The following is a 16,106-nucleotide window of genomic DNA, read 5'->3' as shown; positions in this document are numbered from 1 at the left end:
TTACCTCAAATACCGTGCATGCTAATGACAGAAAACTTCCTATTTATATACCATATTTTACATACATATTCATTGATTTTTCTCAAAATAAACATACATATGGTAATAATTTCTCCCAATCTGTTAACATAGGTTTTTTCTACCCTTTATCCATGCATTTTCCTGTCCTGAGGGACTCTTTGGTGGCTCCTGGTGGTTGGCGACCCCAAAGTCATACCTGACCACTCAGGGAACTGGTAGAAATTGGTACAGCCAGGCTGATTGTGCTCCGGTTCTTCTTACAGAATGGGCACTGTGCAGTTCCAGCACATCCAACAGCACTGATTCAGCACCAAGTCACAAGAAACCAGCAGCATTTTGGTAGAAGAGGATGAGGTGGCGAGGAGAGTTCATCACACAGCTGAGACCTTCCCAAAACCAAGGATAACTTTTTTCTTGGTAATTTTATGGTAGTCAGCACCGTGACTTTTTAGTCAGCCTACATGATCTCTGATACTATTAAGAACAATTAAAAGAATAAAACACAATTCTAGCAGCTGCTATTTGAAGTGTCCTACTGCAGCACCTAGGCATTCATAAATTACACTGGAATTATGCAAACAAAATTAAATATTAATCACAGCACATCTGACCATCTGATAAATCCTGTCTTTACCGGTGTAATTTTATTTACTCAGTCAACATGATGATCAGCTTCACTAAGAATTACAGTTCTGTGTATCCATCAAGACACAAGAGTATTTGAGAAGTGAATTAATTTCATCTAAACTCTACTGGTACTTCTTTAATTTCAACAGCATTGGTGCTGACACATTTTTCAGAGAGAGAAATTGCTGTCCTCACTAATGCAAGCCGTTACTTTGTATTTCTATACTGCAACAGTCACATACAGCAAACAAAAGACTCAGGTTTAAAGACAAACAAAACCTTTCAAATTTTTCTGGGGCTCTTACAAAGAGGTAATTAAACACTAAGCACCTATTCACATTCCATCACCTTGGAGGAAAAAAAATCATCTGGTCAGTTTACAGCTGGCATCCAAAGTGGGCACCTCTGCACAGTGGCTTCATGCCCTCAAGTGCCCCTTGTCCCCAAGTGCTCCGTGTCCCCACTGGAGTGCTGCTGCCTACCACAGCACACATCAGGGCACTGACTGGGAAACCAATCATCCCACCACTCTTCAGCAGTATTCAGCCCCCTCCACTTGGTCACTTCATTCCCTCTGCAGCTCTCTCCTTTGTTCTTATTATTACATGGAACCAATTGAACCAGAACGCTGATTTCCATGGAATTAATTACATGCGTTCTTCCCTGCCTTAAAGGAAGAATACTGGTCAATCCTATTATGAGGGTCTCTTCACCCAGAAAAAAAGTCCAGGGACCAGAAATAAAAGTCAACTTGACAAGCCAAAGTTTGGAAATGTGTCATAAAATTACAAATACACAATCTTTTCAGAGGAACACAAGCTTCAATCAAACTTCTAGGAAAAGGTTTCATGTCCTGATGGATAAGAAAAAAGGCTACCAGTAATGGTACCTCAGCTGTCCCTAGAGTCCCCTATGCCAGACTGCTTAGGAGACAAACTTTTATGCCATCTAATTTACATAATAGAACTACAAGTCTGGTTCTTCAGTTTCGTTATTGATTCCTTTAAAATGCTTCATTAGATTTTGTTATCTTAAATGCAGAGTTTAAGTTAAACAAGCAGAAAAAAATGTTAGATATATTTACAAAAGCAGTCAAAAACTTGTTCCTTATTGTGAGATACTGACTGAAAAACTTGTACACTGACAGCTCAGCTACGTGATTAGCTTACGGGGGCAGCTGCACTCATGAAACTGTCGCCATGTTTCTATCAAGTACCTCACATACCAAACCTTTGGTAAAAGAAGACTGCAAACAGAAAACTGACAACACAACAGGTGATACCCAAAATATTTTGTGATTGAAAACGTTGTTGTGAAGGCAAAAAAGCTCATAAGGTTATATATCCATACAGATGTACAATTATATGCCAAATTCTCTTTAACACCAGGCTAAAGAGGCTTCTGCAGCAATTCTTTCTTGTCAGCTGGAGCTGTTCTTTGCTGGTGGCTGTGCTGTTGCACGTGGGGCCACTGATAATAGGAAACGTGTGTTTATGAAAATTCAGAATTTTAGAAGCATATAATGTACTTTGGTGGGTGGAAGAAAACAGAAATATATATAGCTTATTTAACAAGTTTGTAAAAACAAGAACAAAGCTTGGAACAAGAATGCAACTTGGTAGGTAGAAACAACTTGTGACAGAACACAAAAGAATATAGCTGCTAGGTAAAGACCATAAAGATAAGAAAACTCAGTAAAGCAAGATTCAGGTATTGTTGAAACCCATAAAGCAGAACCCAAACCAGCCAGGACCAGGCTCCTGATTTTGACCAGGACAAACTGACCTGGGACAAACCTCCACTGCACTTGTCCAGAAGAAGTCAAGCAGCAAACACTGAGGATCTTACTTTATCAAGAAGACCCCTGCCCAAGACCTCCAGGGGGCATGGCAACACAGAAGACTAATTATAATATGAAGTGCAAGGAGGCAGAGTAGGCAGGAATGGGTGGGGAGGGAGGTGTGGGCTTGGGAGATCAATGAGTATTTAAACCTGAAACCAAACTCACCAGGTACACATGTATGGAGGAAATATTCCCCACATGTCCTACCTGGTAATAACACTCCTGCTCTACAATTTTAATTGTAAAATCCTTATTCATATACTCACCACTAAAATTATTAGAAGGATGGAACAATTCTCCTACAACAAAAGGCGGAAAGAATATCTTTTCACATAAATATTAACAGCAAAATAAAGGGTAAGACCAAACTTTGTTCTCTGTCGGATGCAGGAGGAAACTCAGTAACTGCAGATAAGGAAAAGGTGGAAGCGCTTAATGCCTTCTTTACCTCAGCGTTTAGTGGGAAGATTGGTTGTCCTCAAGACAACTGTCCTCTTGGGTTGGTAGATGGTGTCAGGGAGCAGAATGATCTCCCAGCTATCCAGGAGGAGGCCATCAGAGAACTGCTGGGACACTTGGATGTTCATAAATCTACAGGCCCAGGTAGGATCCACCCCAGAGTGATGAGGGAGCTGGCAGATGAATTTGCAAAGCTGCTCTCCATCCTTTACCAACAGTCCTGGCTCAGTGGTGAGGTTCCGGATGACTGGAAGTTGGCCAGTGTGACACCCATTTACAAACAAGATGGGAAGAAAAATTCTGGCAATTATAGGCCAGTTAGTCTGATCTCATTTCCCAGTAAGGTAATGGAACAGTTTGAGCATCCTATTGAGCAGCATCACACAGCACTTACAGAATGGCCAGGGCATCAGACACAGCCAGCACGGGTTTAGGAGGGAAAAGTCATGTTTGATCAACCTGATCTCTTTTTATGACCAGGTGACCCTCCTGGTGGATGCAGGAAAGGCTGGATGTTGTGTACCTTGACTCCAGTAAGGCCTTTGGCACTGTGTCCCACAGCATTCCCTGGGAAAGTTGCAGCCCAGGGCTGGGACAGGAGCACTCTGTGCTGGGTTCAGAACTGGCTGCATGGCTGGCCCAGAGAGTGCTGGTGAGGGTGCTGCATCCAGCTTGCTGCATTTCAGCCACAATAACCCCCTGCAGTGCTCTAGGCTGGGCACAGTGTGGCTGCACAGAGCCCAGGCACAAAGGGACCTGGGGGTGCTGGTCAACAGCGACTGAACGTGAGCCAGCAGTGTGCCCTGGTGGCCAAGAAGGCCAATGGCTCCTGGCCTGGAGCAGGAATGGTGTGGCCAGCAGGAGCAGGGAGGTCACCCTTCCCCTGCACTGGGCACTGCTGAGGGCACACCTCGAGTGCTGTGCCCAGCTCTGGCCCCTCACTTTGGGAAGGACGTTGGGACGCTCGAGCGCGGCCAGAGCAGGCAGCGAGGCTGGAGAGGGGCTGGGAACACAAACCCTGAGAGGAGCCACTGAGGGAGCTGGGGGTGCTCAGCCTGGAGAAAAGGAGACTCAGGGGTGACCTTATCACTCTACAACTCCCTGTAAGGTGGCTGGGCTCAGCTGGGACTGGTCTCGTTGTCCAGGCAGCAACTGACAGAACCAGAACACACAGTCTCCAGCTGCACCAAGAGAAATGTAAATCAGATATTAGGAAAGGTTTTTTACAGAAAGGGTGATAAAGTATTGGAATTGTCTGTCCGGGGAGGTAAAGGAATCACCATCCCTGGATGTGTTTAACAAAGCCTGAATGTGGCACTCGGTGCCCGGGTTTACAGGTGTTGGGGCATGAGTCAGACTCTCTGATCTTGAAGGTCTCTTCCATCCTTGTGATTCTGTCATTGGGATTGTTCAGCCTGGAAAAAAGAAGGCCTCAAGATGACCTAATTGCGGCCTTCCAGAACCTGGAGGTAGCCTACAAAAGACCTGGACAGGTAATTTGAACAAGGTCCTGGAGAGACAGGACCAGGGGGAAGGGCTTCATACTAACAGAGGCCAGGGTTAGACTGGATATTTTGAGGAAGATAATGCCTATATAAACAGCTTGCCTTATAAAATATCAACACAATATAATACATCTGTATAATCTGATGTCAATATAACCTGAATCATAGCTTTTTATATCTATATAACCTGATACAAATAACCTTCTATACAGTGTAATGGTTAGTAAACAGTTAACTGGTTGTTTAACAATGAATTAAAAAAAAAAAAAAAAACTCACCAGGCAAATATCTTTAGAGATAGACAAGAATAGTACTAATGAGAAATTGCCCAATGTAAAGCCAATTAGCCACAAAACAAAGAATTTAGGACCAGGCAGACCAAAGAACACCATAACTGCACATGATCTGAAGACAAAGCTGAAAAGTTCAGGTGCAAAGAAGACCTTGGAAGCCTTCATCAAAGACCCCGTATAAAAAATGTTTTTGTGATTCATGTCAATTGGCAATGGAATCAGCAAATGCTTGCATCTGTTGTGTCAAAAGCCGACATGTTTCCTGGGATAACTAAAAAGAACAGTTTTGAAACTTTGTGACCGAACAGCTAAATAATGCATCAAACAAGAAAACACCATAAGTATAGTGAACAGATGAGGTAGCGAAACGACTGATGCTTAGAATAAAACAGAGGAAGTTGTGGTACAGCTAAGGGATATTGTAACATAGCGAGTAAAAGCTTATGTATAAGAAAAGGCGTGATACACTTGTACCAGACTAAAATTATGTAGCAGACACTAGTGAAAGGTCTCCCAGATGACCACAAGAAGAACAGGAAGCCAATGATCACCTAGAAAGATGAAACTGCTGATCCCAGCTTACTGATATTTCCCAATTCAGACTAACACAAGCATACTGGGAAATACTTTGTCGGCTTCAAAACCATACATGTATACTCTGTGACCTTGTAGTGGCGTGTGCCATTAGTGGAGCGGTGACTCCCCGGCCACCCAGCAGTGCTTGCTTTAAAATAAAAGATATTAAAATTTGGTTTGGCTACCAAAATTTTGTATCACCCCGACGACCCCCGAATTGGGGAGACGCACACGTAGCACAAAAGAACAACCTAATAACCATGAGCGCAAATTACTTCAGTCTATCATGTTGTTGTTAGTAACACCAAGCAATACTCACTGTATCAATACACCACAGCAGCTGACAAGGGTGGGTGAGCCAGGCAGAGATCTCCCCCTCACCACCACCAGGCCGGGCCAGCTCCCCCCACTGCCATTTACAGCCCTGGCCCCGCCCCTTCCCCTGCGCGCCCGACGCCGCCGCCACGCGCAGGGCTCGGGCATGCGCGCGCCGCCCCGCCGGCCAATGGGAGGCGGCGGCGCGGCGGCAGCGCCCCCTCCTGCCCACGGCGGGGCGAGCGCACCGCCGTGAGGGAGCGGCGCGGGCCGCGGCCGCCGAGCCCCCCTCAGCCCCTCAGAGCGCCGCAGCCTCCGGGACCGCGCGTCACCCTCCGCCCGTCCCTCGCCCCACCCCGCCGGCCCCGAGCCCGCCCTCACACTCACCCACGCCGGGTAACGCGGTCGCTCCGGCTGGAGCCCCCGCACGGCTGCGGGAGCAGCGCCGGGGCGGCGGAGGTTTTCCCGCGGGCTCTCGGCGCTGCTGAGCGGCCCCGCTCCTCGCGCGCGCTGTCGGGCCGAGCCCCGCGCCGCGCCGGGCGGGGGATGGTTCGCTCGCGCAGCCGCGGCGGCGCAGGCGCTCGCGGGGGCCGCCGGGAGCCGCAGTCTGCGGCCGGAGCTCCCGCCGGGCCCCGCGCCGGGGGCACGGGCCGGGCGTGCCCAACGCGCCCTGCGCCCGCGGGGGCCGGGTCGGCCACGCTGAGCGCCCAGAGCCGCCCTCAGGACCAACCACGGGAGCAACAGCGTCCACCAGCAAAAACCTTATTAATGGTCAACCGTGACCTTCACAGCAAAACAGTCTTTTATTTTGTTTTCAAAGACGTTAAGCAATAGTGAATGCTGTCTATAAGATCTTTTTTCCTGACCAAAAAGAGTCGAATGTTTTGTCTGACATCACTAATCCTTTTCTTCGAATTTAGGTTCAATGTAGTAAATGTGGATGGAAAGTTTTCCATTCAAAGGAAAATGCTGCATTTCAAAATTTGATACAAATCGAAAGTACTGCAGTTAAAACCAAGAGATTTAAAATCAAACTACCATGCTCATAAATAACATTTTTACAGTGTGTAGACTCCCAAAAGTGCTGATGTATTTTCAAAATGTTCACTGTGTGTTTTAGAATTGGTCAAGAGTAACCACCAAACACTACATCTTTAAGTAAATCTCATTTGTAAAGAAACTGAAGCATTTAGCTTCCTCCTAGTTGTAATAAATAGCAAGAAATCCATCTGGGGAAAGGGCCCTGCAGGATATGCTTTGGCCATTCTTCCACCATCACTGAAGGCTGTGGACTTGTGCAAAGCGAATAACCTAGCTGCAAACACTGACCAGAGTACCCTAAACAGCTGATCTGAGTGATTCAAGCCATCATGGTTTTTGTGGTTCCTTGTCACTGTTCTGTTGGACCTAACTGTCCTCATAATTTACACTGTGGCAGACAGAAGCATTCTGCAGCAGCCTAGAAACACAAATCCCAAGCCCCAACCAATAAAACACTTCAAAACCCTAAAAAGGTTAGGAATCATCGCCACCTTAACTGAAACTGCAGTACTTGGATGGTTCCTTTTTGCAGACCCTGTGCAGGGGAAGTCCTAGCTGCTGGTGAAGAACTTCAGCACAAACATCAAATCTTCTAAGCAGCCACAACTAATTACTATATCAATTTGTCAGTTCTTTTGCTGTTCAGATGGCATTTTCAGTAGAAGGCATCCATAACTTCATGCTCCACTATATCTTCACCCTGGCATCTTCCAGTTGCACCTTACTGCACACACAGCTGATACTGACCATTTGTCATGGTTTGACCCTGGCCCAATGCCAGGGCTCCTATGAAAGATATATTTCTAAAATGGTTACTGTGAGATGTGACTCGGAAACAGAACAAAGCAGGTTCTTATTTGGGGATGGAGGGAAAACCACAACACTTTAATTAATTTTAATTACAATATCTAGAAAGGAACACACACAAAGCTAAGAATGAAAACCCTCCAAATACATTCCTCCTCCCCCCTCTATTATTCTCTACAGAATGAGATAACACCATAGATTTCTACCTCGTCACCATCTTTTACCTAATCAACTTTCAGTCTATTATCACTCTTAAAAAAATCAACCTTTAAATTTATCAGGGAGAGAGGAGTCCCCCCTTGCACCATAGGCTTCCCCCAGAAACACAATTGAAACTTCTTGTGTTTCCGTGTTATTCGTGGCACTGTTTAGAGAGTATTAGTTTTTGTGACTTCTTCTTCTTTATGTTTAGTGCTCTTACTACTGCACATGGGTCAGGATTGCTTTTAGGGTTTGTCGTTTAAAGATGCTCTACTCAGTTTCAAAAGCAGCAGTCTCTCAACTTCGGGACACCAGTCCCCCCTAAATTTTACTTCTTGGGGCTGAGGGGCCTCGTAAACAGAGATCTCAAACCCTCTCTGAAGATAGAGGGCATCTCACACCCTTTTCACCTATCTCTGTTTTTGCTACTGCTTCACCTCTTAACTTTGAGACACCAGTCCCCCTCAAATTTCACCCCCTGGGGCCAAGGGACCTCATGAACAGAGATCTTCTTTCCACGGAGACAGAGGGCATCCCACACCCTCCTCAGCCATCTCTGTTCCCGCCACTGCTTCACTCTTGACTCCAAGGCATTGCCTCCCCCTAAATACAGTCTCTGAGTCACAGGAAGAACATGGGTCTGTCCATGGCCATACAAGAAAGAGTCCAGCTCAAGGCCAATCCATCATCTCTGCCCACCTAGGATTCTTACCTCTTCTGGCTTTTTTCACACCTGCTTATTTCATCATGCTTCATCTCTCCTCATTCTGATTCAGGAGGATCAGTATTTGTAAGGTTTCCATTATTCTACAAAGGGGTTAAAATCTTCGCTTCTGCCTGCCCAGAACTCCCACAGCTGCCGGGCACCTTCTCTCGCCACATCCCCCACTTCTGGCCGGCCGTGCTGCCAGCACAGTCTCTATCACTCTCTCCTGGGGGGCTGCCCAGACATCCCAGGTCTCCTCCACCCCTGCCCCTTGCAGGGCTCCAGCCCCACCTCCCCACAGGCCACATGGCCTTCCCCTGCCCCACCCAGACGCAGCTGGGCAGGGGAGAGGTCCAGACTCCACTCACCGTCAGATCCAAAGAAGTTCTCTGGGAATGCTCTGCTTTTAACCCCTGTGTGTTCTCAGAGGCGTATCCAAATCCTCAGTAGCCACCACAGGTACCAATTTCAAATCTGGCCAGTGATTGGTTTGACCACAACTTTTCCAGAAACTCACTTCCTGACCAAACCACGACACCATTTCATACAGATTTAGATGTCATAAGTACACCCTGCTCGAAAGTTACTCAAGCAAATCCTTCTGGAAGACAAGAGGAGTTTACTTGCCTATGAAATGGAAGCCCACTGCCAGGACACTGTTCACAGGCTGTGCCCAGACTGTTGCCCTGTAGGCATGGATTGTTCTGGGGGCAGAGAAGATGCCTTTTGAAGATGCCTCTCAATCACGATTCATTTTGAGAGTTATATGTACCAGCTGCTTCCTGCAGGTAAGACCATTATTGCTATGACATGGTTCCTCAGAAGAGTGGAAATTTGGTATTTCTCCAGATCAGGATTCTTTTCACTGTACTATATCCCTCTGTGTAAGTCAACACATACAAGTAACTAAGGATAACCATTAAATCACAGCTGAAATGCAGAGCAGATTTATTTCATTACCTTGCTAATAACACCTTGTGGAAGACACATGGGGACACAGGCTCTATTTGGCTTAGTTTATTCTAGCAGAGCATTGGGGGGCTGCTAACTGCCTGCCTCGCTAAAACAAAAGGGTTTACATGTTTTTGACAAAGCAGAGGATAAGCAACATTAAACATAATAAATGGAGTTTTCTGACACCAACATTTCTCATATTCCCAGCTGCAAAATCACTTTGATAAGTGATTTTTGATCAAAACTGTTCTCCTCACCAAACCTTCCAGTTTTCACTCTTTCCTCCCAACACATTCTCTATAACCTTCTCCAGCCACGTGAGTTATGAAGCTGGATAAAGTTAACTGAAGTCATAGAGTTAAGTCAGGCATTGTCTGGAATAATGTTTATCCAGCATGATTACAAGATGACTAACTGAAAAAAAATAGTTTTCTAAGACTTCTAAATCTATCAGAAATATTTGCTGTATGCTGTAAATCAATGTTCAGACTAGAAGTAACTTACATGTTTTTAGCAGATGGAGTAATTAACAAGTGTAATATAGTACCATAACAATTGCTGCATCAGTTCAGAGCCTGGAAATTAAGAACTTCCTTCTAGAAAAGATGTTCAGTATAGTACACAGCCTCCATGGAGTTTTGCTGTCAGATTCTTGAACCAAATATAATATATATAAAATACGTGACTAATTAATCTTAGTATTCTTTCTAGATTTAAAATTCAAGAGCAAGCCTTCTGGAAGAAAATTTTTGGATCTAAATTCCTTGGTTTAAAGTATTTAGAATAACTCTGCTTTTCTACTTCTACTAGTTAACCAGCTGGGCTTCAACAACAGGTTGAAAGAAGGTTTCATGTAACTGGCTTGTGTACTGTAGCTTTTCTAGAAGAAGAGGAAAAAATTTTAAAATAATTTACCTTCTGTGCCAGAGGGTTACAGTGACAGTAAACATGCATTTTTTCCAAAGTTCATAAATAAAACCCCTCAACATGCTATCCAAAACTGCAGACACTAGTAATATGTCATAATATGTAATAAGAAGGCACAACTTCTTCAAGCTAAAAAAGAAGCTGCCACTTTGAAAATCCGGCAGATTTGTGTGGTGAGATGCTTCAAAGAGCATACTGGTTAACAAGGACATTAAAATAATTCATGGCTGCTAAGTAATTATTCATGTCTCTGAACAGTTGCTGCTGTAATAAATGGATATGATTCGTACTAACTAAATTGTAACTATATCAATATAAAATAAAGGAAAAATATATGTGATTACTGTTACAAAGCAGATGGGCCCCTTTGCAGATGTGACATATGAAAAACAGGGTACACGATGTAGTATTGAGATAAGCAAGATCCCAAAATAGAATCGGCCTTGCAATGAAAAAGTTGGGACAATTCCAGAAAACAGAATTGGCCTTGGGATTTCAGGTATATGCTTGATAATATTTAACATATGTGATTGTATTCATTTATATAAAAAATTGCTGCTCAATTCAATTTTGTTGTTTATTAAATTAGACATATAGGCTTCATAACGCTACCATTGCAGGCTTGTACAGACACTGTTGCAGCAGTTTGTGATTAATGAATTTTCCTCCAGGCACACCAGCCAAGGACCAAGCGTCTCTAAAATGAAAGCCAAAAGGGCTGTACACAAACTGGCAGAGCAAGAGAGGTCCCAGCCACCACCAGGCTTAGATGGCACTGCAGAGAGTCCTAGGCAGCAGACAGAGGAAAGAGAACAACTGGCATGCCCGAATATCAAATTTCATAATGGAAAATAAGAGGTACACTAACCATCAATGACCAACAAAACATAAACCTTACATTGTACAGAGCTGCTCCAGAACACCTTGAAATGAGTCAAACGCAATCTTATATAGATATTATCTGAGGGCAGGGAACCAATGAACAGAGAGAATCAGAAACAATACCTTATATGGAACACAAGATTACCCAATCAGAGGGTGGGGTTCAGAACATAACCTTATATGGAATGACTTAATCTACATAACTGTTCCTATCATTCTTCTCACCCTAACTTAACTAGATGTTTCCTGTTTTTGCTTCTAACCTCCCATGGCCTAATATTGTTACCTTGTGCGTCCAGCCCACAGCCCATCCTTTCCAGGATGAACTGCCGCATCTCCCCCTTTTAGTTTTTTTTTTAAAAATTTAAAAGATCTCAAGGTCTTCTATAGTAGCTTTCAGCAAACAACTTAAATTTAACAAGGCTAGCATTAATAACTCTTCTAACAAAAACTAATCTTGGTATAATTATTGTTGAGCAAATAACATTTTTAACAGGCAATCTAACATAAACACAATCACTACTATAACTTACATTAACAATTCCATTTTAATCAACAAGAACAGTTGCTTTAGCGAACCTTGAACTTTTAAACTGTTTTACCTGACAATGTGTGATATTTGTAAAAGTAATTACGAAAATCAACAACAGGGAAACTGGTATTAATGATGATAAGTGTTTTCATAGCTACTGCCAATTTGTAAACTGCTGATATATTTGAGTTAAGAATGAAATGTGGTAATTATTCAATGGGTTAAAATAATACTATTATTTTGGAAAGTTATTAAGATTAAAATCTTAGGGAGTGTATATAATTAAGATTGGCTTCTGAAATTAAATTAAAAGCTAAATAAAATCATTCAGCTGAATTAAGAAAACAGACAAAAACTACATCACTACAACAGAAATACTGAATAAAATAAACATTTGGACGGAATTGAAAACCATATTTTTGTATAAGGAAATTGTATAAAAATCTATTGAAGTAATTGTTATACAAATGCACAAGCCAATTGATTAAATAATTGCGAGATTTGATAACTATGGGATAAACTTAACTAAAGTATATTAAGTAAATGTGTGGAATCAAACTGCAAAAAGATTAATAAGAACTCGAACTACGTTGCTAGATTGTTACTAAGGGTATACTAAGTGATAATTGTTGCACTTTGTGCAATTGAAAATTGATTAGTGCAATATATGAAATCAACTATTTTCATTTCTTAAGTTGAAAACTGGACATAACAACTATTCAATTCATTGAAAAATCCTCAATTAACTATGTTTAAATCAAAATTTAAACACTAAATATTATCAATCAAATATAAAATATCAACTATAAATAAAATATTATCAAATTTGTCCAGCTCAGTTAAACCACTCAAAGCTTAGAAAATGAAGACACTTCCTCTACCTGACACTTGTTATAAAATTTTTTGGTGGTTAAGCTAATCTAAAAATCTAATAATTTCATTGAGACAATAATTACATTCATCAACATAGAGTGGTGTTGATGTCACTGATGCCACTATGTTATTTTCGTAAGTTGGTAGATGATATAAAGGCTGAAAAGATACAGTTGCTGCTAGGTATTGCCTAGTAATATCTGAAGAGTTTCAGGTGGTAGGTTTGTGAAGCTGATAGACAAAATGGTGATGTTGTCGTACTAATTTTCTTTTTTGCGTGATGTTGTCAGCACTTGGATCTCAGCCTCGGCTTTGTTGTTGCTCATGTCAGTGACATCATTTTGTAGGATGGTGTTCTTGTTAAGTGCTGGCTTGGGAACATGTAGGGAAATGGCAATTTCTGGAAGAGGAGAAGGGAGGAAGAGGTGGAGTGGTAGGAAGGAGAGGATCTGGTGGGTCCATGATGGTGTGACCATTACCATCCTGGACCAACGGAGAAGAAGGAGTAGGAGGACACAATATGGCAGAAGGACAGTAGCTCATCCATGCCTCATGGCGGGGTCCATCTCGTATCTTAGTCATAGAGACCAAGGGACAAGGAGGAGGCGACGGTGCTGTCTCACTTTGGGTAGGGGTGGTAGTGGCTAAGATCATGTGGAAGACAGGGGCATGTGAGGTGCCACTGAGTAAAAACTTTTTGTAAAGTTTTATTCCCACCAAGTCCCAGAAATCAACGTAAAATTGTTAGTAGCCAAGGCATTAAGGAAATTACAGAAGACCCACTTCAAAATCACTTTTAGTTTACATTTCCAGACTTCCTTCCTATGATTAGCCAAAAGTAATTTTAATTGTCCATATATATCCCTCTGCTGGTCAGACATTCTCAAACACATTTTTCTCCCTCCGATTCAGTGATGGGCCAATGTTCTCCCCATCTCTGGCTCATCTGCAGTCCATCACAGGAATCCTCACCTCTTCAGTCAAGGCAAGGTCGACTTCCTGTCACCCCTAGTCCACCATAGTCCAACACCTCTGGAGTGACAACCTACTGGTCAGCACCCCTGTTCATCCAATCCCAACAGTACCCTGAATATCAGTGCCCCTGTTCGGGCGCCACTTGTAGCATCACAACCAATTAGTGTAACTTTCAGACCAGACTAGCCGGGAGGTGTGTGGCAAAATAAAAAGGGATGGGAATGACTGGAGTGCCTGGATATAAAATTTTACTACATTTTAATAATGGAAAATAAAAGACACAATAACAGTCAGTGCACAGCAAAACATAATCCATACATTGTATAGAGCTGCTCCAGAACACCTCGAAATGAGGCAATCTTATACAGACATTATCTGAGGGCAGGGAACCAGTGAACAGAGAGAATCAGAAACAATATCTTACATGGAACACAAGATTACCCAATCAGAATGTAAGGAAGTGACCTCCACCACTGGGCCATGAGGATGGAGTTGACTGACACAGATCTAGGAGGAGCTAGAGATATAAAACGCAGAGTATCTCTTTTGAAGATGAGCCACGTGGCTGGTAGTCATGGGGGAGGGCTCCCAGTGCTGTAATTTTTCCTTATTTGGTCCTTTTGTTATATTTTTGTTAAGGTTTAATAAACCTTTAAAATTTAAAAAAGTGAGTGGTTGTTTTTCACAAGGGGCAGGCAGTAACACCTGTAAATCTGAGAATGAGACAGCTGTGCTGTACATTTAACAAAGGACTTTGGTACTCCACTGGCAGCTTCTCCATGAAGCCAGTGTTCGTAAAGGAGACAGAGGAGTCCTGAAACTTTATTTGAATAAAGGGAGCAAGGCCTTGGGCGCTTTCTTACTTGGAAGTCTTGGAGGGCACACCCTCCCTTTATCCTAAACTCCCAGTGCCATGTTGCCTTCTTGTAGCCATGATATTTTATGAAAAATCCTCTGCTAGGATTTTTCCTGTCCTGAGGAGCTGAGAACCTCAGGAAAGAAATGTAAACAATAACTATGTGCTGCTGTGGAATGCAACAGGTGCATCTTCCATTGGTCCATGTGGATTGTTTTCAATCAGTGACCAATCACAGCCACCTGTGCCAAGGCTGTGAGCAGTCACAAGATTTTGTTATGCATTCTATTTCTATTCTTTCTTGTTCTTAGTAGCCTTCTGATCCTTCCTCTCTCTCTGTAGTTTTAGTACAGTTTTAATGTAGTATTTTAATATAATATATAACATAATAAGTCAGCCTTCTGAGAAAAATGGAGTCAAGCCTCGTGTCCTCACACATGGGTGGATTGCCACAACACCTTCTTCCTTTCCCTATTGGCTGAAGTACTAGGAAGATACAACCTTCCTGAACCGTCTCCCATATATGCCTCCTTGAACCTGTCATTTTTCCTCAAAATTCAGAAACTCAAGCTTGTGCAGACCCACTTGACTGTTTCAGGAGTCAGGCTGTCTGGGCTCTGCAGCAATCCTGCTGTTTGAAGTTGGTAGAGACATTAAGACCCATTTCAAAGCCATTAACACCCATGCCTTCACCCACAGAATTCTTTCCAAAGACATTAGCACACATCTTCCCTAGCAGAGTTGACCTCAAGGGCAGCACTGAGCCCTGGATGGAGCTGCCTGGGAGCTTTCAGGGCAGCCAAGCCTTGCCACAACCAGGATGGAGCCTCTCACAACCTTTCGGCCTCCATTCCATAAGCTTTAGCCTTGGATAAGCAACTTGCTTTAAGCTGTGTAGGCTACGCAGGGATACAGGTGATGTCTGTGCAGCCATGCTTGCTTTGTGCACTGCTAGAAGGGTCTGGAAACTGCAGGAAGGAATGGATTGTAATGACTGCTGGAAAACAGTCTGAAACTGCATTCTTGGTTGCAGCTAAGACATAGTCTTACTTTGGCAACAGCTGAACTCTCCAAAAATAAAAATAAGCATTAAAAAAAAAAACAAAACCAAAACTATGCAAAGAGGGAAGCAAGACCTCCCTCTTGACTGCATTATTACTTTCCCAGCCTTTCCCTAAAGTCGGTGGAAGTAGGATCCTCTGGAAGCACCCTCTGGCCATGCTGCCTGCCAAGCTGCATCTCACAACCTGGGATTGCTCTGGAAGACATTGCAAAGGGATTCCTCAAAAATGCATCCAGTCTTCTGAATAAAAGCGCAGATGCTGTTTATGCTGTTCTTTAGCATCTCGGTGCACTCTATTTTTTAAAATTTATTTGAATCAAAGCTCTCATTCTTTAATTAAACTTCATTTAGTTGCCATCTGCCTGAGATCAACATGGCTTCATGTTTTGCAGCTCTTAATGAGGATTGTTATTGGATTTGTAAACACATACACACCACCCCCAGCCCCCTTCGAAATACCAAACAGTTTGAAAGGTGATAAATGAGAAACAAGGCTCAAGCGTTAAGATCTGAATCTTCACTTGTCTAATTATAATTGCCAGGAAAATCAGTCCGCAAACACCAGAGGTTTATGTCCAAAAAGGAGACAGAGGAGTCCTGTAACTTTATTCAAATAAAGGAAGAGGACATGGGGCATTTCTCCCAGGGTC

General features: G+C 43.1%; 1 protein-coding gene across 5 annotated transcripts in view; it reads right to left on the bottom strand.

Moving 5' to 3' along the window:
- Positions 1-13,885, bottom strand: part of GTF2I (general transcription factor IIi) — an 83,405-nt gene extending 69,520 nt beyond the window's left edge. For 2 of the 5 annotated variants that reach the window (XM_064394344.1, XM_064394349.1), the window contains exon 1: positions 11,174-11,192. In XM_064394344.1, the coding sequence (XP_064250414.1) occupies positions 11,174-11,175 (2 nt within the window). In that variant the 5' untranslated portion in view covers positions 11,176-11,192. Of the gene's footprint in view, positions 1-5,643; positions 5,683-6,026; positions 6,195-11,173; positions 11,193-13,855 lie in introns of those variants that run through there. The other 3 variants (XM_064394338.1, XM_064394341.1, XM_064394348.1) reach the window with 3 other exon arrangements.
- Positions 13,886-16,106: the final 2,221 nt, after the last annotated feature.

This window comes from Passer domesticus, chromosome 19 (genome assembly GCF_036417665.1).
Source record: "Passer domesticus isolate bPasDom1 chromosome 19, bPasDom1.hap1, whole genome shotgun sequence".
In the NCBI taxonomy this organism is placed as follows: domain Eukaryota; kingdom Metazoa; phylum Chordata; class Aves; order Passeriformes; family Passeridae; genus Passer; species Passer domesticus.
The sequence above is the reverse complement of the archived record's forward strand: the minus strand, read 5'-3'. Positions and strand labels throughout refer to the sequence as shown.